Source organism: Equus caballus, chromosome 3 (genome assembly GCF_041296265.1).
Source record: "Equus caballus isolate H_3958 breed thoroughbred chromosome 3, TB-T2T, whole genome shotgun sequence".
NCBI lineage: Eukaryota > Metazoa > Chordata > Mammalia > Perissodactyla > Equidae > Equus > Equus caballus.
In genome coordinates, this window is record NC_091686.1 from 10,595,310 (window position 1) to 10,620,079 (window position 24,770).

Consider the following 24,770-nt stretch of genomic DNA (forward strand, 5'->3'; position numbering starts at 1 on the left):
TGTAACTATCTACTGATAGGGAGACTAAAACTAGATTTTTATCCACCAACACCCCTCTACAAAAATTTAAGGTAAGTAGACTCCCTAAAAATACTGTTTCATTTAAACCTTTTAACTATTTAGTTGCTCATTATTAAATTTATATTTCAAAAAAGGAGAAGTGATCCTTTCAAGAAAAGCCAGATGAGAGTGCTTACCATGTGGCAATTTCTCGATTGTCATCCTCTGGTGGTGCTTTCAGAATATCAGTGGCAACAGTATGACAGGGATAGTCAGCAAAACAGAAGATCTCTGGATTTATAAGGGAATGCTGAATGAAGGAGAGCTGAAAGAAGAGGAAAAAGTCTTTACCACCACAAATGACCGAATGCTATAAAAATTTAAAACATTTTCATTAGGTTAATCTCAATCCTAAGGTTATTAGAATGACAATTTCCCTTTACAATCTTAATTATTTGCTCTTTGAAAAGCACAGACAATTCTGACAAGCGTAAGGTACATGATGAGACTGCCTTGGAGACAAATATCACTCAATTATTGGGAAAACAGTTTGCTACTCTTCAACTCAGTTTGGTATTAAAATATGATAATCTTCATCCAAATTTATGACAGTATCTGCTTTTCTGAGCTACATAAAACACATTCCACTTTAAAAGAACATTTTAATCAATAGATAGATGACACTATATAAGGACCAAGTAATTATTTTATTCCCCTTCTGTAGCTAAATATCATTCATTTACCTGGCCTTCAGCATGTTTCCAAGGTCTATATATGAGGTCTACTGGGAATACTTCCATACCCAGACCCCTCTGAATGCCATAAACCACATTATGAAGTCCTTTACTGTCACGAATTTGAAATCCAGGATGGTCCAGTTCATAAGTTACTTCCTTGAAATTCAAACTCGGGTTCTAAAAAAGAAAAGCATATCGAAATTTAATGAACAAAAGTGTACATATTCTGATACTTTATCCAAGGAGCCAACTTAAATTTGAAGTTCAATGAAGATGTTCTAATTATAAACTCAAAATCATCTGAATATTTGTGGCATTTCCAAAGAAACTTAAAAAAGACAAATTCTTAATATTCAAAATAAACTGGCTCTACTAGCAAGGTACTCCACTTTTTCATTTCATGACACATTTCTGAACATGTGAGTATGTAAACGCGAACTGTCTCCTCCCCTCCTTAGTTCAATGAACACTCCCATCTCAATATAGCAAATAAATAACTCCTCACTCAGTGTGCCGTCTTTACACCAAGATTCTACCAGCAAAGAAAAAAGTGGCAAAAATGAATTACCCCAAACATCATTCTTTTCCTTTTTTTTTTTTTAAATTTTATTTCTCCTTTTTCTCCCCAAAGCCCCCTGGTACATAGTTGTGTATTTTTAGTTGTGGGTCCTTCTAGTTGCGGCATGTGGGACGTCACCTCAGCATGTCCTGATGAGTGGCGCCATGTCCCTGCCCAGGATCCGAACTGGCAGAACCTCAGCCTCCGAAGTGAAGCACGCGAACTTAACTCGGCCACAGGGCTGGCCCCCAAACATCATTCTTTTTTTTTTTGTTTAAAGATTGGCACCTGAGCTAACATCTGTTGTCAATCTATTTTTTTTCCCTTTCTTCTCCCCAAAGCCCCCCAGTACAATAGTTCTGTATCCTAGTTCTAGGTCCTTCTAGCTGTGCTATGCGAGTGGCCGTGTCAGTGTGGCCTGACAAGTGGTGCCATGTTCATGCCCAGGATCCGAACAGGGAAACCCTGGGCCGCCAAAGTGGAGTACATAAACTTAACCACCTGGCCACGGGGCCAGCCCCCAAAACATCATTTTTTTTTTTATTGAGTTATTGATAGGTTACAATCTTGTAAAATTTCAGTTGTACATTAATGTTTGTCAGTCATGTTGTAGGTGCACCACTTCACCCTTTGTACCCACCCCCCACCCCACCTTTCCCCTGGTATCCACTAAACTGTTCTTAGTCCATAATTTTAAATTCCTCATATGAGTGGAGTCATACACAGATTATCCTTCTCTCACTGGCTTATTTCACTTAACATAATTCTCTCAAGGTCCATCCATGTTATTGCAAATGGAATGATTTTGTTCTGTTTTGCAGCTGAGTAGTATTCCATTGTATATATGTACCACATCTTCTTTATCCATTCGTCTGTTGCTGGACACTTAGGTTGCTTCCACGTCTTGGCTATTGTAAACAGTGTGCAATAAACATTGGGGTGCATAGGACTTTTGGGATTGCTGACTTCAAGCTCTTTGGATAAATACCCAGTAGTGGGATGGCTGGATCATATGGTAGTTCTATTTTTAATTTTTTGAGGAATCTCCATACTGCAAAACATCATTCTTAATCAACTAAAGATCTCCCCTAAAAGCATCACAATGTATGCATCAGGAAAAGTGGTCTAGAATCTTTACATCACAATTACTGAAAATTCCATTCAAAAAAATTTCTATGGAAAGTATTTAAAAAAAAACCAGTACGAGACTCCTTGAAAAGAAACACAAAGCAAGGGAAACAAGTTTACAGAAGATAGGTTACCAAACACTCTGCATAAAACATTAAGTTTATTAAACGCTTGGAAGGAAAACGGCTGTGCACACATTGTATTTAAATCTCCAACCAAAGCATCATGGCCACTTTAATTTTGCTCCATAGTGACTCCTTTCAAGCCATAAAAACTTTAATGCTTGCTTTGTATAAAGAACAAACCTAAATGGGGTATTCACTTTAAAGTAACAAGAACATTCAGAAAATAAGATTTCTTCTTTCTAAAATTCATTTCAAGGACTGAGTGTGACAGAACTATAAATGTGCTATTGAAAATAGCATTACCCTAGAAAGAGACAAGACAGAGGGTTTCCTCATCTAGTTCTTGGTGGGCAATGGAAAAAAACAATTCTGATCCAATGTGAATCTGAAATGGTCCTTTGCTCTCTACATACAAAAAATGTACAGAAAACTCTAATATACGAGAGGAAAAACGCGAAAAGGAGAGAGGTTACTGATTCAATTGTTCCATCCCAAAGCACAAGCACTCAATTTATAGCCTTTCATACTCTCTGAAATAAAAAACAAAATAGGTTCAGACAACATGAATACCATCCTTGTCCATCATTTTTTAAAAAAGAGTATTTTCAACATGGCAATAAAATGCAAAGATAAAATTATTGAGTGAAAAGGGCATGTTTTCTCTTTTGCAAGACAATCACAGGATAAATACAAAATACTAACTGGTTATCTGTCAGTGATGAAACTGTGGTTTTATTTTACTTTTCTTTCTTTTCAACTTTCCAAGTTTTCTGCCATGATCATGTATTATTTTTTTCCTCTCCATTACTAAATGGAGAAGGGGGGTGATGAAAGGGATAAAGGGGCACATGAGTACAGTGATGGATGTAATTTTAATTAGTCTTTCGGTAGTGAACATGGTAATAGTCTACACAGAAATCAAAATATGATGTACACCTGAAATTTATATAATGTTATAAACCAATGAGAACTCAATTTAAAAAAGTGAATAACTAAATTTTTTTTTAAAAAAGGAGAATAGGTTTGAAGACCACAAATCCATCTACTTATTGAGAAAAATAAAGAAATCCCATGGAAGAAGAAACATAGTTAACATGTCCATACTACCAGAAGCAATCTACAGATTCAACGCAATCCCAATCAGAATCCCAATGACATTCTTCACAGAAATAGAACAAAGAATCCTAAAATTCATATGAGGCAACAAAAGACCCCATATAGGTAAAGCAATACTGAGCAAAAAGAACAAAGCTGGTGGCATCACAATCTGACTTCAAAACATACTACAAAGCTATAGTAATCAAAACAGCATGGGGGCCAGCCCAGTGGCGCAGTGGTTAAGTTTGCGCATTCCGCTTTGGTGGCCAGGGGTTAGCCGGTTCGGGTTCCGTGCAGGGACCTATCCACTGCTTATCAAGCCATGCTGTGGCAGGAGTCCCACATATAAAGTAGAGGAAGATGGTCACAGATGTTAGCTCAGGGCCAATGTTCCTCAGCAAAAAGAGGAAGATTGGCAGTGGATGTTAGCTCAGGGCTAATCTTTCTAAAAAAGAAGAAAAAGGAAAAAGAAAAAAATACAAAAACAGCATAGTACTGTCACAAAAACAGACACACGGATCAACGGAACAGAACTGAAAGAACAGAAATAAAACCACACATCTATGGACAGTTAATCTTTGACAAATGAGCCTAAAACATAACAGTGGAGAAAGGAAAGTCTATGCAATAAATGCTGTTGCAAAAACTGGACAGCCACAAGCAAAACAATGAAAGTAGACCATTATCTTGCACCATACACAAAAATTAACTCAAAATGGATTAAAGATTTGAATCTGAGACCTGAAACCATAAAACTCCTAAAAAAAATATACACAGTACACACTTTGACATTGGTCTTAGCAACATCTTTTCGAATACCATGTCTACTTGGGCAAGGGAAACAAAAGAAAAAGTTAAATGGGACTACATCAGACTAAAAATAAAAAGCTTCTGCAAAGCAAAGGAAATCGTGAACAAAATGAAAAGACAATCCACCAACCAAGAGAAAATATTTGCAAATCATTTATCAGACAAGGGGTTGATCTCCAAAATATATAAACAACTCTTACAACTCAATAAAAAAGAAAAAACCAAACCACCCAATCAAAAAATGGGAATAGGATACGAAGAGACATTTCTCCAAAGAAGATATACAGATGGCCAATAGGCACATGAAAAGATGTTCAACATCACTAATCAGGGAAATGCAAATCAAAACCACACTAAGATATCACCTTACACCTGTCAGAATGGCTGTAATCACCAAGACAAAAAATAACACATGCTGGAGAGGTTGTGGAGAAAAGGGAACCCTCATACACTGCTGGTGGGAATGCAAACTGGTGCCGTCACTACAGAAAAGAATATAGAGATTTCTCAAAAAATTAAAAATAGAAATACCATATGACCCAGCTATACCACTACCAGATATTTATCCAAAGAACATGAAATCAACAATACAAAGAGACTTACGCACCCCTATGTTCCTTGCAGCATTATTCACAATAGCCAATACATGGAAGCAACCCAGTGACCATCAACTGATGAGTGAATAAAGATGTGGTGTGTGTATATACACACACACACACAAACACACACAAAACACGGAATACTACTCAGCCACAAAAAAGGACAAAATCATTCCATTTGCAAAAACATGGATGCAGATTGAGGGAATTACGTTAAGCAAAATAAGCCAGACAGAGACAGACAAAACACTGTATGATTTTACTCACGGGTGAAAGATGGACAAAGAGAACTCTTTCATGGTTACCAGATGGAAGGGGGGTGTGGAGTGGGCACAAAGGGTGAAGGGGCACACTTATATGGTGACGGACAATAATGTACAACTGAAATTTCAGTGTTCTAAACTATCATAACCTCCATCAAAAAAAAAAAGGAAAAAGAAATCCCATTGATGTTGTTAGCAGTAAGGTTACATAAAGAACAGCATTATTCTCTGTAACTCAATTTTACCTGTAAGTTACAAATGTGCAAAACTAAAAATGAGCAACAGAATAGATATATGACCTGATACCTAATAAGTATGTTGTATGTATATGTAGTCTTTACTCTAATGTTGTATTTTGTTCCTTGACACTTTATGAACAAGACTGAAAATATTACATCTTCACTCCACTATTCTCCCACTGACTAAATTTCATTGCTCTCTTTTAATATCTAAAAGTTTCATTCTTTTATGTTTTATGTAAGCATTTCAACATTTCAGGGGAGGTACTTTGTTTATCTGGGAGCCAATTATTTATTTTGTGGATATTCCAGAAATGGAAATATCAAGTAATGATTTTTATTATCCTTATCCACCCATAAACAAGGTGAGCAGGATTCTTGCTGCATCTTCCAGAGAACATTCAAAAGGCCTCCTTTCTCCTCAATCTTTACTTTGCAACAAATTCGTCCCTCCAAATAAAACCACACACCAACAACTGAACAAATCGCCTCAGCAGTCCCACTCAGAACTACAGAGAAACAACTCCTAATGAATAAAACTGGAATTTGATTAGGTACTATTTTGAGTGCTTAATTATCTCAGACACTTCATTACTTGCGATCCAATGAAGTTGAAAATTATACAACACTGTTGGTCTCATTCAGCTGGGTATTTTTATCCATTAAAATTTACCTTCTTTGAGCTACATTATACTAACATCAAGAATATAAAAACATGATTACATGTACTCACCAGTTCTTTGAGAACATCAATCAACACTTCTACATTCCATGTGTGTGCCTGTGCTCCATCACTTTTATCTTTTCCATCACTCCAAATACCACTGCCAGGAGCAGAGATACTCTGCAGAAGTAAAATTTGAATTAAACTCAACAACTTAATGTGTTCAGCTCTGGTTGGTAGAACAATCAATCATACCGTAATTTAATAAATTAAGAGGGCAGGACATTAATTCACATTGTAAAACAGCTGACTTCTATACTTACCTGTAAAGGAATTCCGTCTGTTAATCCTGAATGAGTTCGTGCCATCATTCCCAAAACCCTTGCAACCTGGGCAGCTGTGACCTCCCGAACACCAAACTGCATGATTATATTGCGACATTCTTCAATACTGAAACAGAAATTTAACTTCAGAAAAACACTACCACCCTCAATATCAAGGTTAAGATATGCTAATATAAAATGAGCACTTGAGTGAAATCCAGAGTTTCACTAATAGAGACAGGGTAATAAGTTTCATTTCTTGTCACTTTTATATAGCTAAGAATGTAAAAAACCACCTACTTAACTAAGAAAATGGAAAAAGTTTAAAAGACCAATGGAAGAAACTATGAGCCAAGAGTAATGATATTTCTCACAAAGACATAAAGTTATTCTCCTCAATCTTCAATATGAATCTAATTACTCTTTAAAATACTGACATTTAAGGTGAGTGCAACTATTCTGGTATGTACAAAGACTTGAAAACGCACCCTAACTTTTTCACTTTGCATCCTGCAGCTTAATTTAATAAAAGTTTTACAGGGGGCACATACACACACCCACAAATACACTTGCAACCATAGTGGAAAGGTGGCTTATACAAGTTTTAAAAACATTAAAAGTTACACTTAAATTCAAAGCAAAGGTACACTAATGCCTTTAATAACTTACTCTCAGAAAAATATTAACAATCCACTTTATCACAGTCACAAGTGCTACGAACATAGGGCAAAACAATTTCCTTTGGTGCCCCTGGAGGGTATGAAAAATATGCAAGAGGCAGGATATAAAAAAGGCAGAAAAGGGAGTTTATAGAAGATGAAGGTAAAGTGAGGAAACTGAGAGTGGTGGCAGGGAGGAGAATAATTAGACACATCAGGTGGGAAACGATACAAGTTCCAACAACACTTGAGTCAGTGCTCTCTCTTCTCCAAAAGCTAAAATGCCTATCCTGGCAACTAGGCCAGGAACCCCCTGATTCCTAAATCTGAGAAACCAGGGTGGGCAAAGAGAGAGAAATTTAGCCTCTAGGATATTTACAGCTGCCACCAAAACTAGTATGTAGAAGATTAAATTCAGAAGCAAAATTCTTCAAAGGCAAAGATGATAACACACTAAGGAATCTTAGGAACTTGCTTTAAAGAATCACACTGTGTTTGGCACAAGAGTAACCAGAAGTTTAATGTCTTGCTACTAACCTTGCACAAAAGCCATAGCCTACTTCTTGCATGAAATCAGCCAAAGAGCTCTCCATCATGGTTTTAGCTACCCCTCCAGAATCAGGCAGGATCCTGTCCATTAGAATGTCCCGTTTTTCAGGGTATAAAAGTGGTGCAAGCACCACGGGACAGCGTTCCTGAGGAAAATCTGAAGGAGGAAAAAGATTACAATTGATTAAAAACAAACTATCCTCTTTTACTCTCTTTAAAAGCCCCTCAAACCTGAGTCTTCCACAAGTTCATATTCAAAGCAAAGTTTATTCAGTTTTTTCCAATCCAGCTAGCCCAAGTTATGACTTCAACACCAATTCCGAAATTTGAATGTTTTTATATCATAAAAATTGCTCATGAGTATATTTTTAACTTTTTATATTAGAATCCCAGGATCTATTAACCAATTCACACCCTAAATATTACTTTAAATTTTCACAATAGGGCTGTCAATTCTCATACAAAGAAGGCATCAAAAACCAACAGAATATCAGTATAGGGGCTGGCCCTGTGGCCGAGTGGTTAAGCTGATGCACTCCACTTCGGTGGCCTAGGGTTTCACTGGTTCAGATCCTGGGCGCGGACATGGCACTACTCATCAAGCCATGCTCACGCGGCGTCCCACATGCCACAACTAGAAGGCCCCACAACTAAAACTATACAACTATGTACGGCGGGGGGAGGTTTGGGGAGAGAAAGGAAAAATAAAATCTTAAAAAAAAAAAAAAAAAAAAGACTACTTCTATCTCTAAAAGAAGGATCAGAGGAACAAAGAACGGCAATAATAGAACCAGAAGTTATTTTAGGAATAATGCCAATAGCCAAGGAAGTAAAGTGGGTATATCAACAGTGATTAATTTTTTAACTAAAAAAAGCATGCCACAATAATGTAGTCTCTGTTTCCCTATGGGGGAAAAAAAAAAAAAAGACTACACGGAAAATCTTAACTGAGGTTTTATTTATATTACAAGATTACAGGTGAAGTTATATTCATTTTATGCCTTTTCTATAATGAGGCTTTTATCACTTTCATATTTTAAATTATAAACTACTCTTTCTTAAAAGATTACCAACTTAAGAACAGAAAGGTAAATCACTGTCTTCACTTATATTCTAAAATCCTTTTGTCATATGTTTTGTGTTTACCCAAAGAAAAAACTTTTATACTCCTTTACCTCTGCGCAGCGTCTTAAGAAAAGCGTCTATCTGTTCCTGTCCAACTCCAAAGGCTCCCTTCTGCCCAAAAAGGAGATGGGAGAGGAGGAGGTGTAGGACCTCTATTGCAATATCTTGGAAGCCACCTTCTTGATTTCCACTGACGTCTGCGTCAATGTAAGAACGCAGAAGATCTGGAAGCTTCTGTTTGATAAACTGGGCAGCTAGAAACCAGGTAAACCAAAAACCACAAGTTATTTTTGAACCAGAATGGGTAAAACATCACATAACATCCAAATATAGACGATCATCATTCTCATCCACCAACTCACCATTCACCCTCTAATGTTTTCATAGCTTTAGCTGGTAGGTATAAACTAAGAGACCAATTGCCAGGGGCTGGGGGGAGGTGGGAGGGGGAAATGGAGAGTTAATCGATGAGTAAAGTGTTTCAGTTTTGCAAGATGAAGCTCCAGACATCTGTTACACAACAATGTGAACACAGTTAACACTACTGAACCATACACTCAAAAAGATTATAAAGGCAAAGCTTACATTATGTGTTTTTATCATACATACATAAGAGAGACCAAAAGAAGATAATCTTAGATTATCTTACTCTCTGAATCTAAGCTATGGAGTCTCAAGATTCAAAAAGCCATGGACGTTACAAAGAGAACTAATTGGTGGTTACCAGGGGAAAGAGGGGGTAGGGGAGGGCACTAGGGGTGAAGTGGTGTACCTACAACACAACTAATAATGATGTACAACTGTAATTTTACAAGGTTGTTAACTATCATAATCTTAATTTAAAAAAAAAAAACCACGGATGTTAAAGAATCTAACTTCACTATAGGATCTGTAGGGGAAAAGAAACTTACCAAAACCTCTGAGATCTGAGCTGGAAGAATTCAAGAGGGCAAGGCCAAAAATTACCTGAAACAAGAAGGATTAGATTGACCAAAGAGTCAAACAGCTGTTTTTGCTTCTAATTTTGCCTAGATCTCTTTTCTTAAATCACTTACCTCTTGTACTTTGCTTAACTTGAGAACTTTACTCAGCTGGGCAAATAAGTGGGGTGCAGGCTTTAAACTCTGAAACAAAACAAACTTTATTTTAAAACAAGAACTTACAATTTTCAAAAAGTTTATAAAAGCATCTGTTCATCCAATTTTGGTGCTACATAGGAGTGACATAAATCTGTAGTGCTGCTAGAAACAACACATCATGTCCTAGAACCGAAGACTGACAAGCTTAAGCTTCACAGAATCTGGTTTTAGTAAGATTCTATTTATCAAACTGTCTTGATTTTACTGGAAACTACAAAAATCCCAAAGTAACTACTTGAAATTTTAAAATTAAAACATGATACTATGAGGGGCTGGCCCCGTGGCCGAGTGGTTAAGTTCGCGCGCTCCGCTGCAGGCGGCCCAGTGTTTCGTTAGTTCGAATCCTGGGTGTGGACATGGCACTGCTCATAAGACCACGCTGAGGCAGCATCCCACATGCCACAACTAGAAGAACCCACAACGAAGAATACACAACTATGTACCGGGGGGCTTTGGGGAAAATAAGGAAAAAAAATAAAATCTTTAAAAAAACAAAAACAAAAAAAAAAACATGATACTATGAGATAAAGGTTTAAGATCTTTTCAGAAAGCCTAGTAAAAGATCACTTTCTTAGGACTACTAAAGATAAAAACAATACCAACCTTCTGATAGTGCAATGGATTATCAATGGCATAGGACAGCGTCGAGATAAAGTTTGGCTTTGTAATCAGTGACGCACACTCCTGAATCAGAAACTGGGTCTTAAAAAATAAAAGATGAATTTTCATTAGCACTAAGTCATATTCTTGCATACACAGAATTAGAGGTACTCATAACAACATTAAAGTGCAATCCAATTTTGTATACTGTTTCTACACGATCAAAACTAGCTCTTGAAAAAACCCATTTAAACTACTTAAAGTCTATTTGCAGCAAACCAAAACTTCTACAGAACAGAGTCCATTGACAAGGTAACCATAAGGAATAACATCATGATAAACTGTTCCCAGATTGAGAATCAAGCCAAAGAAACTCAATCTATGACAAGAGAGTCCCTTCTCTGCCTTACTTACTTGTCAAGCAGGACTTCCCACATTCCTGCTTCCTTCAGGCAGGCCTGATGCCCAGCTCTCTAAGCCTCAACTAGGGAGCTGCAATGGTTTGCATCCAGGCAGAAGGGAAGGACAAAAAACGGAAAAGTCCCAATACCTTTCAGCCATTCAGCTAAGATTATTTCTGGATGCTATTTGTATGTGTTGTTTGCTACACATTATGACCAAAATGCAATTCATTGAACGATTAGATCTAAGTGAACATACACTCTGTAAGCCCCCAAATACCTGATGAAAATCTTTGCCACTGCTTTTACCATCGCCACTGAAATCCACATGCGAAAATAGGCAGCGTAGTAAATGCCTGTCTGCCTCAGGGCCGTGCCGATTCACAATCTAAATTAAAGATGAAAAAATATGAGTTTGTAGTCAATATTAAGGGAGATTAAAAAAAAAAAATCAACCTCTAAGGCAAAATCCCAACTCACATTAATTGTTCGCTTTGGATTAAGTGTTATAGGAATTAATGAGATGGAGGTAGCAATACTTTATAATTAAATATTTTTTAAATGTTTCCCACAGTCACTGGCAGGAAGGATGGAAGAAAAACCACCAGTAATTACTCCATAGATGTGCTTTGGTCAACATCTACACAAAAAAAATGACGTAGTAAGAACACAATTTTTTTTTTTAAGTTCTAAGGCAACAATTTTATAACAAACTGCACACACAAGAGCATCACCTTTTCTATGCATTTATTTTACTTTAAAAATGTAACTTCAGGGGCTGGCCCCATGGCCAAGTGGTTAAGTTCATGCGTTCTGCTGCAGTGGCCCAGGGTTTCGCCAATTTGGATCCTGGGCATGACACCGCTTGTCAGGCCACACTGACGTGGCATCCCACATGCCACAACTAGAAGGACCCACAACTAAAATATGCAGCTGTGTACCAGGGGGCTTTGGGGAAAAAAAAGAAAAAGAAAATCTTTAAAAAAAAAAAAAGTAACTTCAAGGGCCAGCCCCGTGGCCTAGTGGTTAAGTTCAAGTGCTCCGTTTCAGTGGCCCCGGGTTTTGCCAGTTTGAATCCTGGGCATGGACATGGCACTGCTCATCAGGCCATGCTGAGGAGGCATCCCACATGCCACAACTAGAAGGACTCACAACTAAAAATACACAACTATGTACTGGGAGGCTTTGGGAAGAAAAAGGAAAAATAAAATCTTTATATAAAAAATAAAAAAAAGCAACTTCAGGGGCCGGCCTGGTGGCCTAGTGGTTAAGTTCCACGTGCTCCACTTTGGTGGCCCGGGTTTAGTTCCCTGCACGGAGGTCTGTAACACTCGGTGGCGGCCATGCTGTTGCGGTGACTCACATACAAAATAGAGGAAGACTGGCACAGATGTTAGCTCAGGGCCAATCTTCCTCAAGCAAAAAGAGGAAGATTGGCAAGAGAAGTCTGCTCAGGGCAACCGTTCCTCAGCAAAAAAAAAAAAGAGTAACCTGAAATCTAACACAATTGTGACTCATTGCAATAACCTCCAAGGCAAGGCCCTAAAGGAAACAGTATGATTTCAGTACTGTAGATGCTACCCCACGCGCCACTAGTTTCTTGGTGTTTCTCAAAATTACCAGTGTTTGTACTTGCTATTTCCTATACAAGAAAGCTGCAAATATCTACACATGGTTTGCTCTTACTTCCTTTAGGTTTCTGCTCTCAAGTCACCTCATCAGTGAGGCCTTTCATAACTACCCTCCCAAAAACAGCAACACGACCTGACCCATCATCACCTATTACCCTGCTTTACTTTTCTCCATAGCACTTATCACCACCTGATAATTTATTTTCCACGTCCTTCACTAGATTTTTAAGTTGCATGAGAAGAGGGAATTCATGTAGTTGTGTTGACTTCCTCACATCTAGTCTACAAAAGAGCTTAACACATTGTATGTGGAGAGTAATCACTTGCTTATTAAATGCTACATTATAAATAATAAATATTTAACTACCTACTTTAGACTAGATATGGTACCGAGCTTTCTCAGTTTAATCTTCAACAACTCTGCCAAAACTTACTCCCATTTTATAGATGAGGAGGTGAACACTTAAAACAGATTCCAGCAGCCTAAAATCCACTAGTGTATGAGTCGAGGAGGAAGGATTCATAGCCCACCTCCAAAGCCTACAGTCTCTCGACTGTATCATAATAATTAAGTGACAGCTGGCTAAGTTAACTTATTTCAGTTTCAGTTTTCCCCATCCAGAAAGTGTGGTAGTTAAGTATGACCAATTTTCACACTGTCCCACAAACATCTAAAAGTTAAAATTTAGGGGCCGGCCCAGCAGCACAGCAGTTAAGTACACACGTTGTGCTTCGGCGGCCCGGGCTTCGGCAGCCCAGGGTTCACTGGTTCGGATGCCGGGAGCGGAAATGGCACCGCTTGGCACACCATGCTGTGGTAGGCGTCCCACATATAAAGTAGAGGTAGATGGGCATGATGTTAGCTCAGGGCCAGTCTTCCTCAGCAAAAAGAGGAGGATTGGCAGCAGTTAGCTCAGGACTAATCTTCCTCAATAAATAAATAAATACATACATACATACATACATACATAGAAGTTAAAATCTGTATAATTTGATAATCAGTAAGAACCTCTGCATCTATAAAGATTACTATGAACCTATTCACAATGTATTGGTTTTGTAGGTTCTTATCATTCCTTAAGTTCTACAAAGGCAAAAGATTGTTTTTTCCTATCGCCTTGAATGCTGAAGATATTAAATAGCCAATTCAAATAATTAAGACTAGGGGCTAGCCCTGTGGCCGAGTGGTTAAGTTTGTGCGCTCCGCCACAGGCGGCCCAGTGTTTCGTTGGTTCGAATCCTGGGTGCGGACGTGGGACTACTCATCAAACCACGCTGACGCAGCATCCCACATGCCACAACTAGAAAGACCCACAACGAAGAATATACAACTACGTTCCGGGGGTCTTTGGGGAGAAAAAGGAAAGAAATAAAATCTTTAAAAAAAAATTAATTAAGACTAGAATCACCAATGATTCAACTAACCAGAGCTCTCCCTCAAAAGAGCAAGAGTAGCTGGCTTAACAAATACATGTTGAGAACATACTAGATACAATACAAGGTACAGCAAACACAGCAGTACAGACCAGTGAGTTCCATAACTCTCACGAAGGATGTTTTCATGGGGTAAGAAAAGTATAGGTAAAGAATTTCTGATAATATTAACTGTCATATGAAGAAAATGAAACAGGGCTATGTGATATTGATGGGAGGGGGGAGGTACCACAGAAAGACTTTCCCTAAAGATGTAAAATGTAAGCTGAGACTTAAAACATTGAAGTTGACAACCAGATAGAGCTGGAGGAACAGCCTTTGAGGCAGAAGTTAAACAGTACACAAACACAAAAAGGCCAGAGGGAGTCAGGGGATCAGATGACAGTTAATGAACATACTAACTTATCTGGTGCTGTTACACCAACCTAAAAAATGGAAGGGACTTTCCATCAGACTGTCAATGGCCAAAAACCAAAACAAAAAAACTTCTAAGTTTTTGTTTTAATCAGGATCAGCAAAAGTTTACAAATATCCCTTCTTATCCTTTACATTTATTTATATAATATTTTTATAATTTTACAATTGCTTTTACAGCCACTTAATCTTCACAACAACCCTAAGAAATATATATAAGACAAACAATACCATGTTATCACAGATAAGATTTTTTTTAAAAATCAAGGTTGGAGCGACTAAAGACAAATGTCACACATAACTTGCCGGCTGGTGGTGGAATTAAATGGTGTGTTTTATGGTTGCTGGGTGAACGCAATATTCCTTCTGTGATACCATGCTGCCCTTCATTAGGAGCAACTATTTTTTTCTTCTAAAACAAGTGGTATTTTAAAAACATGATTGGGTTGCAAAGATGTTGAAATAAGATTTTATTGCTCCTGTAAAATTAAGTCCTATATATTTTTACTTAAAATTCAGACCACTCCACTCATTGGGCAGTGGAGACCACTAAAATAATTCAAAGCTTTAGTTAAGTAACTATCTTACAATGTGACAGCAAAATCTTTAGGCTGTATTAAAAATAAAGTAACTAGCGGCTGGGCCCGTGGCCGAGTGGTTAAGTTCCCACACCCTGCTTCGGCGGCCGAGGGTTTCGCTGGTTTGAATCCTTGGTGCGGACATGGCACCACTCATCAGGCCACGCTGAAGCGGCATCCCACATGCCACAATTACAAGGACCCACAACTAAAATACACAACTGTGTACTGGGGGGATCTGGGGAGAAAAAGCAGAAAACAAAGAAAAAAGATTGGCAACAGCTGTTGGCTCACATGCCAACCTTTAAAAAAAAAAGCCTATCTATTTAAAAAAAAAAAAATAGGGGCTGGTGCGGTGGCACAGCGGTTAAGTGCACACGTTCCGCTTTGGAGGCCTGGGATTCACCGGTTCAGATCCTGGGTGCGGACATGGCACTGCTTGACAAGCCATGCTTGTGGTAGGCATCCCACATAAAATAGCGGAAGATTAGCACAGATGTTAGCTCAGCAACAATCTTCTTCAAGCGAAAAGAGGAAGACTGCCAAGAAATGTTAGCTCAGGGCCAATCTTCCTCACACCCACGCAAAAAACAGATATATATATATATATATATATATATATATATATGTGGATTTTCACATAAGCTCAAAAAGATTTATATAAAGAAAAATACAAAATCTAGCCCAACAGATGATCTCAAAGGTCCCAAAAACACTCAGGATTCCATACAATTATAAAATACTAGATTTTAAAATTTAAATTGAAGACAGTAACTCTCTACACTACCATGATTATAGTTATAGCAACCAGAATAATCAGACTGTTTCAAAATATACATATGCTCCATACAAACAAGTTTGCATCAGCATCTTCATTCATATTTCTTAAGCTTGCTGAACATATTCTAACCCTTAAAAATATTCATTCCAGGGGCCAGCCCAGTGGCGTAGCGGTTAAGTTCGCATGTTCCGCTTCTCGGCAGCCCAGGGTTCACCAGTTCAGATCCCGGGTGCGGAATTGGCACTGCTTGGCACATCACGCTGGGGTAGGCAACCCACATATAAAGTAGAGGAAGATGGGCACGATGTTAGCTCAGGGCCAGTCTTCCTCAGCAAAAAGAGGAAGACTGGCAGCAGTTAGCTCAGGGTTAATCATCTTCTTCTTCAAAAAAAATTCCAGGTTCTTATTGCCTTATCTGTATGAATACTTTGTGAATACTTTATGAAAAATAGTGCATGTATTCAAAACAGTTTAATATTTTGAAAAGAACATGAAAAATTTTTGCAACTATGAAGGGTTTCTTCTAACAAAAAAAGCATTAAATTAAGGATAAAATTTTGAATTCCTAAGTAAAAGATGGTGGAACTAAGACCACCTTTTTCTACTCTAGTCTCTCAAATAACAAATTTTTTTTTAAAATTACATCTTCAATAATACATTCTCTTTTAAGAAGTGGTCCAGAGAAATATGGCAAAGAGCTCATTCTTACCAACTCAAATGACAAGCCAAATGCAGACTTCTACTTGGGACTGATAAATCCAAAAATAAAAATGTCTAGAATTGATAAACGTCCCAAAATATGTATAATTATTCTCTGTTCAGGTGATGAATTGGGGGCACAAATGGGCCATGAAAAAGGACAGACTGTCCATTTAGAGACCCAGATCAACACAAAGAAATTGCAGAATGGCAAGGGAGAGAGATATAGACGAACAATCAAGCTCAAGGTGCCACATTTAACGTCTGTGAACAAAGAAGAATGCTGGAGAAGAATGAGGAAACCATTACCAAATCTGAAAACAGAAATGGTGAAGTACCCCAAGACACTTTCCTGCCCTCAAGTATTCCTAAGACTATTTAAATGTGAGTAAATAATTGCACTGATTCAAAGACAAGCAAAAAGTCCCTATTTCAAGAACCTGTAAAATAAACAAAGCAAAGAAACAAGACAGGTGAAGAACATACATTTCAAAGAACTTACCCAATAAACAAACAAGAAGAGTTCAAATAGTATTCCATACCCTCAAAGAAATGGTAGAAATTTTTGTTTTTTAAGGGGGAAAGTCCTCAAAAAGGTGACACACTAGTTCAAAAATAAGATAACAGAAGGAAATGAAAGCAAGTTTGCAGGGCTTAGGAAAGAACTAAGGCAAAAATTTTACAGAAAAGATAACCACCTAATAAAATTAATATACCTCAATCCACAAGAGAAGAAATGACAAAGAAAACCATTCAAAGAAAAGAAGAAAAATATCCCTGAAATAAATATTTGAATTGAAACATTGAAAGGTATACCATAGCACAAGAAAAGGTAATAACAGAATAATCAAAACGTATACACATGAAGTGAACTCTAATTAAAAGAAAATTTATGGGGATATCGAGGTTAAGAGTAGATGCAGGCAAGAAAAGTTACCTAAAATGCATGAGGAAGGAGAGAGAGGAAAGAGGAGGAGGAAGAAGCCAGGGAGCTTCTGGCATTTGATGTTACTGAAGAATAATGGAGAGCAGTATTTACACAACTAGGGGGAAACAAACTTGACCCAAGAATTTCATATCTTGTGATAATCGACTCCAAATAAAAATGATATATCCTTAAGCATGAAAGAATCCGGGTAACAGCACCCAAGTTCTCAATGAAACAAATCTGCTGGCAATGATCTACAGCCAAAAAAGAAACAAATGAAAATAAAGTTTTTTCAGGAATATAGAAACTGCAGCAAAAGGACAGACAGTAAGCACTGAATTCATTTCAACATACAACGTATTTTTAATAAGACTAAACTATTCTTTGAATAAAAGTTGTTTTACAGCAGCCGGCCCGGGGGCACAGCAGTTAAGTCCACACATTCTGCTTCAGCAGCTCGGGGTTCGCCGGTTCAGATCCCGGGTGGAGACACGGCACCACTTGGCATGCCATGCTGTGGTAGGCATCCCACATATAAAGTAGAGGAAGATGGACACGGATGTTAGCTCAGGGCCAGTCTTCCTCAGCAAAAAATAAATAAACAAACAAACAAATAAATAAATAAATAAATAAGACTTAATAAGGGCCCAGGAGACAAACTGATTTATTTTATTTGAATCCTGATTCAAACCAAAAGTTTTAAGATTTTTTTTAATATAAGGCAAACAGGAAATGTGACTGTTAACTGGATATTTGATATTTAGGAAGTATTGTGCTTTTTTTGTTTAAAGATGTTAAAATGGTATTATGAAGAGATGAAATTATGTCTGGACTGTGCTTTAAAACAACTGAGGGGAAGGGTTAGATCAAACAGCCTGGTCATAGCTTAAAATGAAGCTAGATGACAGATTCATGGGGGTTATATTGTACTACTCTACTCATTGTGTTTGAGACTATCTTTTCTTTTTTTGAAGACTGGCACCTGAGCTAACAACTGTTGCCAATCTTCTTTTTTTCTTTTAATTGCTTTTTCTCCCCAAATCCCCCCAGCACATAGTTGTGTATTTTAGTTGTGGGTCCCTCTAGTTGTGGCATGTGGGACACCACCTCAACATGGCCTGATGAGCAGCGCCATGTCCTCGCCCAAGATCTGAACCGGCGAAACCCTGGGCTGCCGAAGTGGAGCACGTGAACTTAACCACTCGGCCACAGGGCCAGCCCCAAGATTATCTTCAATAAAACTTTTACTATAAATTTTATTTATTAATTTAATAAATTTAAAATTTTGGTTTTATAAATTTACATTTATAATTTTTTAAATTATATTTAGAGATTATATCATTTAAAGAACAGGATATAAAATGTTTTTATGGGGCTGGCCACGTGGCCCAATGGTTAAGTTTGCACACTCTACTTCAGTGGCCCAGGGTTTCACAGGTGTGGATCCTGGGCACGGACCTAGCACTGCTCATCAAGCTATGCTGAGGTGGCGTCCCACATGCCACAACTAGAAGGAGCCACAACTAAAATATACAACTATGTAGTGGGGGGCTTTGGGAGAAGGAAAAACCTAAAAAACAAAATAAAATAATTAAAAAAAATTTTTTTTAATCTTTTTTTTGTTTGTTTGTTTGAGGAAGATTAGCCCTGAGCTAACTACTGCCAATCCTCTTCTTTTTGCTGAGGAAGACTGGGCCTGAGCTAACATCCATGCCCATCATCCTCTATTTTATATGTGGGATGCCTACCACAGCATGGCTTTTGCCAAGTGGTGCCATGTCCACACCCAGGATCCGAATCGGCGAACCCCAGGCCACCAAGAAGCGGAACATGCGAACTTAACTGCTGTGCCACCGGGCCAGCCCCAAAAAAATCTTTAAAAAAAAAATGTTTTTATAGAACTTTTCTTTCTTTTCTTTTACTGAGGAAGATTCGTCCTGAGCTAACATCTGTGCTAATCTTCCTCTATTTTGTGAGTCACCACCACAGCATGGCCACCAAAGGGTGTGGTAGTGCTCACCTGGGAACTGAACCCGGGCCACCAAAGCAGAGCTCACCAAACTTAACCACTAGACCACAGGGTCGGCCCCTAGAACAACTATTTTTAATGCAAAATCAAAGAACACTCCAAAATGCTAAGAAGCTGAGTAGAAAAACTAGTGTTGATTTAATTTTATTTTACTTGTATAATTTCTTTCATAATGATGAGTATTTTAAAGGAAAGCATAACTACAGGGGTTAATCTTTAAAGAACATCACAAAATCCTGACTAATGGGACAAATTAAATTCTAGCCCTGTTTTTTAATCTACATAATGGTAATAAATAGCTAGCTCTCATGTTTAGTGAACCCATATATATAATAAATTCGATAAATATTCCTTCTTCCCATTTGTCACTAGGATAAATAACAAAGGGAACATGATCCCAGCCAAGATAGTAAATCTGATCAGACTAAGCCACAACAAAGCATGGCACTAAAATATACTAAGCATCCAAGAATCACAAGTCTTTACCTAACACCAAAGGAAATCAAGACAGAGCCAAGAACTAGAACCTTGCTCCCACTCCAGTTCTAAATTCCTAATCCTTCTAGAAGTAATAGAAGAGAGGGGGCTGTCTGCAAAGGTACTGTTAAAGACACAAAATTTACTTTTCTAAAGAAAATCTGTAGACACTGAGAAACCTCAGCCATTAGGTGAAACCATGCATTCTAACCCTTACCTTCAAAATTAATTACTAAATAATTTATTCATTCCAATTGCATTTGAACACTTACTAAATGTTAGGTGTAAGAGACAAACTAAAGGATAGTCCAATATCTCAAGGTCTTGGGAGTGGGGAAGATGATCAAACCAATTAGTAATTCAGTATTAAGCTGACCAGATCATGCAGAGGCTTGCTGGGGTAAAGTCAGACAGTGCCACCAGATTCCCCACTTGCAAGAAGTTCTAACTGCCCCAGCAGTCACCGCCTTTAAGGTTTGTCTCAGCTGGAGTCATATTATCCAAGGGCACACACCCTCCTGAGGTAGCCTTCATACAATCCTAAGGGATGTAAAGGCCTGGCCATTTGGGCCCATTGTGGGACAACTTTGATATCCGTTGCAGAATTCCCCATGGAGTTGGCCAGGGTTTTGTTGTGTTTCCACCACAGTTCTCCTTCTGCCCAATTCTGTCGCCAGTCTTTTCCCCTCCCCCTACAGGTATTCAAACGTTATAAATAACCTGCATTCCAAACTGTCTCATGTCTGCTTCCAAAGAACAGCAACATAGGCACAGTCAGGAGTCTGGGCTTTACTGAGTGGGACAGAGACGAACAAAAGATTTTAAAACCTCAAAGAGACTACTAGCTATACATTTTCAAAAGGTCACTCTGAGAACAGAGTGGAAGACGTTTTAGAGTAGGGGCTGTCAGGCGCAGCCAAACTTGAGACTAGGAGACCTTACAATCCTGTCTCTAATTTTCTTCTACTTCTTTGTCTTTCAGGAACAACATAAAGAGATTCAACACAGGAATGTTGTGGATTCAAATCTCCTATCTGCCATTTTCAGGCAGAATACCAGTGGGCAAAATACTTAATGTCTTTGAACCTCAGTGTAAAATGGAACAATACTACCCACCCTGCACCACTGAAGTGAGAATGTGAGAACTGATGTAATATCACATTAGAAATAACACCTGGAACATTGTAAATGCTTGAACAATTGCTATGAAGATCAGAGAACTGACTGTACAAATAGAATGACTGAACTGATGGAATACTCAGCATTTTTCACTCAACACTGTAAGATCAAGGCATGTTGTTCCACATAATAGTCTCAATGCCTCATAGTATACCTTGTTGATAGACACGGGTTGTTTCCACCTTGGGGCTATTGAGATACACGTTTTATGATGAACGTGCACGTGCCTTTCTGTTTGGTATATACGTAGAAGTGAAACTGCTGAGTGCCTAAGTGATATGTTCAGCAACTAAACGAGGAGCTTCTGAGACGCTAGTATCACTTTTCTTAATCTGCATGGTTATAATAGGTATATGTTCATTTTATGAAAATTTATCTGCACACTTATAATTTGGGAAATTATTCTGTGTATACATTTTATTTCAATAAAAAGTTGCCAAAAAAATAATGTGTGGTACACGGCAGATGCTTAAATAGCAGCTGCATGAAATTGTTAGGTCACACTCTGACCAACAGAGCTTTCAGAATTTACCCTAAGGAATTAATTCAAATAAAGGAAAAAAGGGGTTAAGTCTTCACTGGACAGGTGGTATTAGATTTGGTTCTCGAAAGATGAGAATTCCAGAAACAGCATTTAGAACTGAACTTAAAGGGCCATGATGGGCCAGCCCTGGTGGCCTAGTGGTTAAATTCAGCCCACTCTGCTTCAGGGGCCCAGATTCAGTTCAGGCTGTGGACCTACACCACTTGTCTGTCAGGGGCCGACATACAAAAAGAGGAAGATCGGTGGCAGATGTTAGCTGTTAGCTCAGGGTGAATCTTCCTCAGCTAAAGAAATTAAAAAAAAAAAAAAACTCAGACTGAGGAGGTTGGATTTTGTTCTGTAGTAAGAGGACCACTGAAGGTATTAAAACAATGAACTTAGCACTATAATTCATCAAAGCAGTAAACTCCATAAGCATACATACCTGGTGATATTTCAATGTACCAGAGAAACAGTACAAAGGGGGGGAATCAAATAGATACTAGATAATTCTAAGGATAGAGCTTTTCCATTAGAAAGTAAACTGGAAAAGTTGTCCAAACTTCAATTTCTAAGCATCTATCCTACAAATACAACAACATATATAGGCAGGAACTACCTTGTAACAACACTGTCCACAGTGTGTGAGCACGCACACACACACACACACACACACACACACACACACACACAAAAACTCTTATATAACCTAAGTGTCCATCAACAGTGAAGTGTAAATTATGATCCATCCAGACAATGGTTTACTATGCAGCCTTAAAGGAATGAAGAGACTTTTCACGTATGGATAAGGAATGATTTCCAAGACAGACTGGTAAATTGAAAACAAAACAAAACAAAAAGATGGAGAACAATATCTACTATACGCCACCATATGAAATGGGGGAAATATCTTCCCATTTTCTATATGCAAATATCTTTGGAAGGACAATGAAGAAATAGCCAACATTGGTTGCCTGTTGGTAGGAGAAATGGGTACCTAGGGTAATCAGGTTAATATGCTATCTATTTTAAAAATCACATTAAACCACAACCACAACTGCTACATGCACACATTACACACACCCCAAAAAGACAAGGAAATAGTTCCATACAAACCCTCTCAAGCCTTAGATTTAGCTCAAATAATTAAGCACCTATTTCACTTACAAGTTTCTATTTGTGTACTAACTACTTTACGTAGTAACTATAATTTATACTATAGAGGGAGAATTAGCACTTTTTTAATGCTGAGACAGGAACTGTGTTACGTACTCTATTTAATTTCATTTAATCACAACAAGGTGTCCTGCAAATTTTATTGTTTTTATCCTTATTTTGCAGATGAAGAAAAGGAGGTTTGGAGAAGTTAACCAGGGTCATACAGCTAAATTATGCTTTAACAATATGAAGAATTCTAAGTGTGATACTCCATTTGATTTATAAATGGGAAGGGGGTACAATCACTAAAACTAAGGTATAGTATACTATTTAACTTTCACGAAGATTGAATGAAATACTCTACAAGTCAAATCTACACTGGAGAACAGTAATTTTAAAAGATGGAGGGGGAGGGAAGGGCAAAGGATTTGAATTGACATTTCTCCAAAGATGTACAAAGAAGCACATGAAAAGATGCTCAACAGCATTATCTATAAATCAAAGCTACAATGAGATACCAGTTCACTTCCACTAGCAGGGCTAAAGGCAAAAAGACAGGCAACAATGAGCGTTAGTGAGGATGAAAAAAAATTGGAACCCTCATACACTGCTTGTGGAAATGAAAAGTGATGCAATGCTCTGAAAACCAGTCTGGCAGTTCTTCAGAAAGGTAAAAATAGAGTAACCATATGATCCAGCAATTCCATTCTTTGGTATATATCCTAAAAACTGAAAATAAACATCCACCCAAAAACTGGTAAACAAATGTTGATAGCTACACTATTCATAAGAGTCAAAAAAGTGGAAACAAACCTAAATATCCAACTGACAGTTAAACAAAATGTGGAATATATTCATACAATGGACTTTTATTCAGCCATAAAAAGGAATGAAGTACTGATGCATGCTCCAACATGGATGAAACCTGAAACATCATGCCAAGTGAAAGAAGGCAGACAACTGAAGGCCACATATGGGATGATTTCATTTATATGAAATGTCCAGAAAGGCAAATCCATAGAAGCAGAAAGTAGATTAGCAGTTGCCAGGGGCTGGAGGGAGGGGAAATGGAGAGCAACTGCAAATGGATTCAGGCATTTCTTTTTGGGGTGAGGAAAATATGCTGGAGTTTGATGGTAATGGTTGAACGACTTTGTGAATCAACTACAAATTACAGAATTTTACATTGTAAAGGGTGAGTTTTATAGTTTGTGAAGTTTATCTCAATTTTTTAAAAAAGTATTAAGGAAAAAATAGGATTAGATCAAAACAAATATTTCATAATTTTAACAAAAAAACAAAAATCTGTGAACCCCCTCAAAAAAGAACCGGGATAAGATCTCTTTTATATATTAAGCTGAAGAGAAATCACTTGAAGTAAGGGGCAAAAATTAGATACTTTTCACGCAACACACCCATACAAACTTTCTTTCCACTGCATACTCATTCCCTTAATGGTACTTAGATTTTCTGACTAGGTTACTTACATGCTGTATTTCCTGCTGGCTGGCTCGGTAGTTTTTCTTGGTTAAATTGTCCACCAGGTAGCTGATTTGAGACAAGGCCAGCGAGAGCGAGTCAAGATTCATTGCTGGTTGGGGCGGAAGCAGGCGGCCGAGCCCGGCGCAAAATCACCATTATTCCCCTTTAGTCACCTCAGAGGCAGGTTAATGCTTTCTTTGTAATTAGCCTATATCTGATGTCTGTACAGTGTCTTCAGTTCTTCTTTACCAGGAGTCTTAGTCTGTTCTGAAACATGGCACCTGTTTAAAAATAAATAAATAAAATCAGACTTTTAGATTAGTTACCTTTTTATTAGAGGAAAAAAAAAGTTAAATAACCTTCATCTCTCCATCTTAGTACCCAAAATACCAGTAAGGACTTTAAAATAAAATTCAGATATCTCAACTACTATTGATAA

General features: G+C 37.9%; 1 protein-coding gene across 14 annotated transcripts in view; it reads right to left on the reverse strand.

Moving 5' to 3' along the window:
- The window catches only part of CNOT1 (CCR4-NOT transcription complex subunit 1), a 112,961-nt gene that overhangs the window by 52,961 nt on the left and 35,230 nt on the right, over nucleotides 1-24,770 (reverse strand). For all 14 annotated transcript variants that reach the window (XR_011437332.1, XR_011437333.1, XR_011437334.1 and 11 more), the window contains exons 2-12: nucleotides 24,337-24,612; nucleotides 11,299-11,406; nucleotides 10,621-10,719; nucleotides 9,934-10,002; nucleotides 9,790-9,844; nucleotides 8,929-9,132; nucleotides 7,742-7,910; nucleotides 6,546-6,672; nucleotides 6,292-6,402; nucleotides 744-914; nucleotides 198-325 (exon numbers count right to left, since the gene is read on the reverse strand). Coding sequence is in view for 11 of the 14 variants with exons in the window: in XM_070262977.1 (XP_070119078.1) it covers nucleotides 198-325; nucleotides 744-914; nucleotides 6,292-6,402; nucleotides 6,546-6,672; nucleotides 7,742-7,910; nucleotides 8,929-9,132; nucleotides 9,790-9,844; nucleotides 9,934-10,002; nucleotides 10,621-10,719; nucleotides 11,299-11,406; nucleotides 24,337-24,438 (1,343 nt within the window). In the remaining 3 variants the exon portion in view is untranslated. The remainder of the gene's footprint in view (nucleotides 1-197; nucleotides 326-743; nucleotides 915-6,291; nucleotides 6,403-6,545; nucleotides 6,673-7,741; nucleotides 7,911-8,928; nucleotides 9,133-9,789; nucleotides 9,845-9,933; nucleotides 10,003-10,620; nucleotides 10,720-11,298; nucleotides 11,407-24,336; nucleotides 24,613-24,770) is intronic.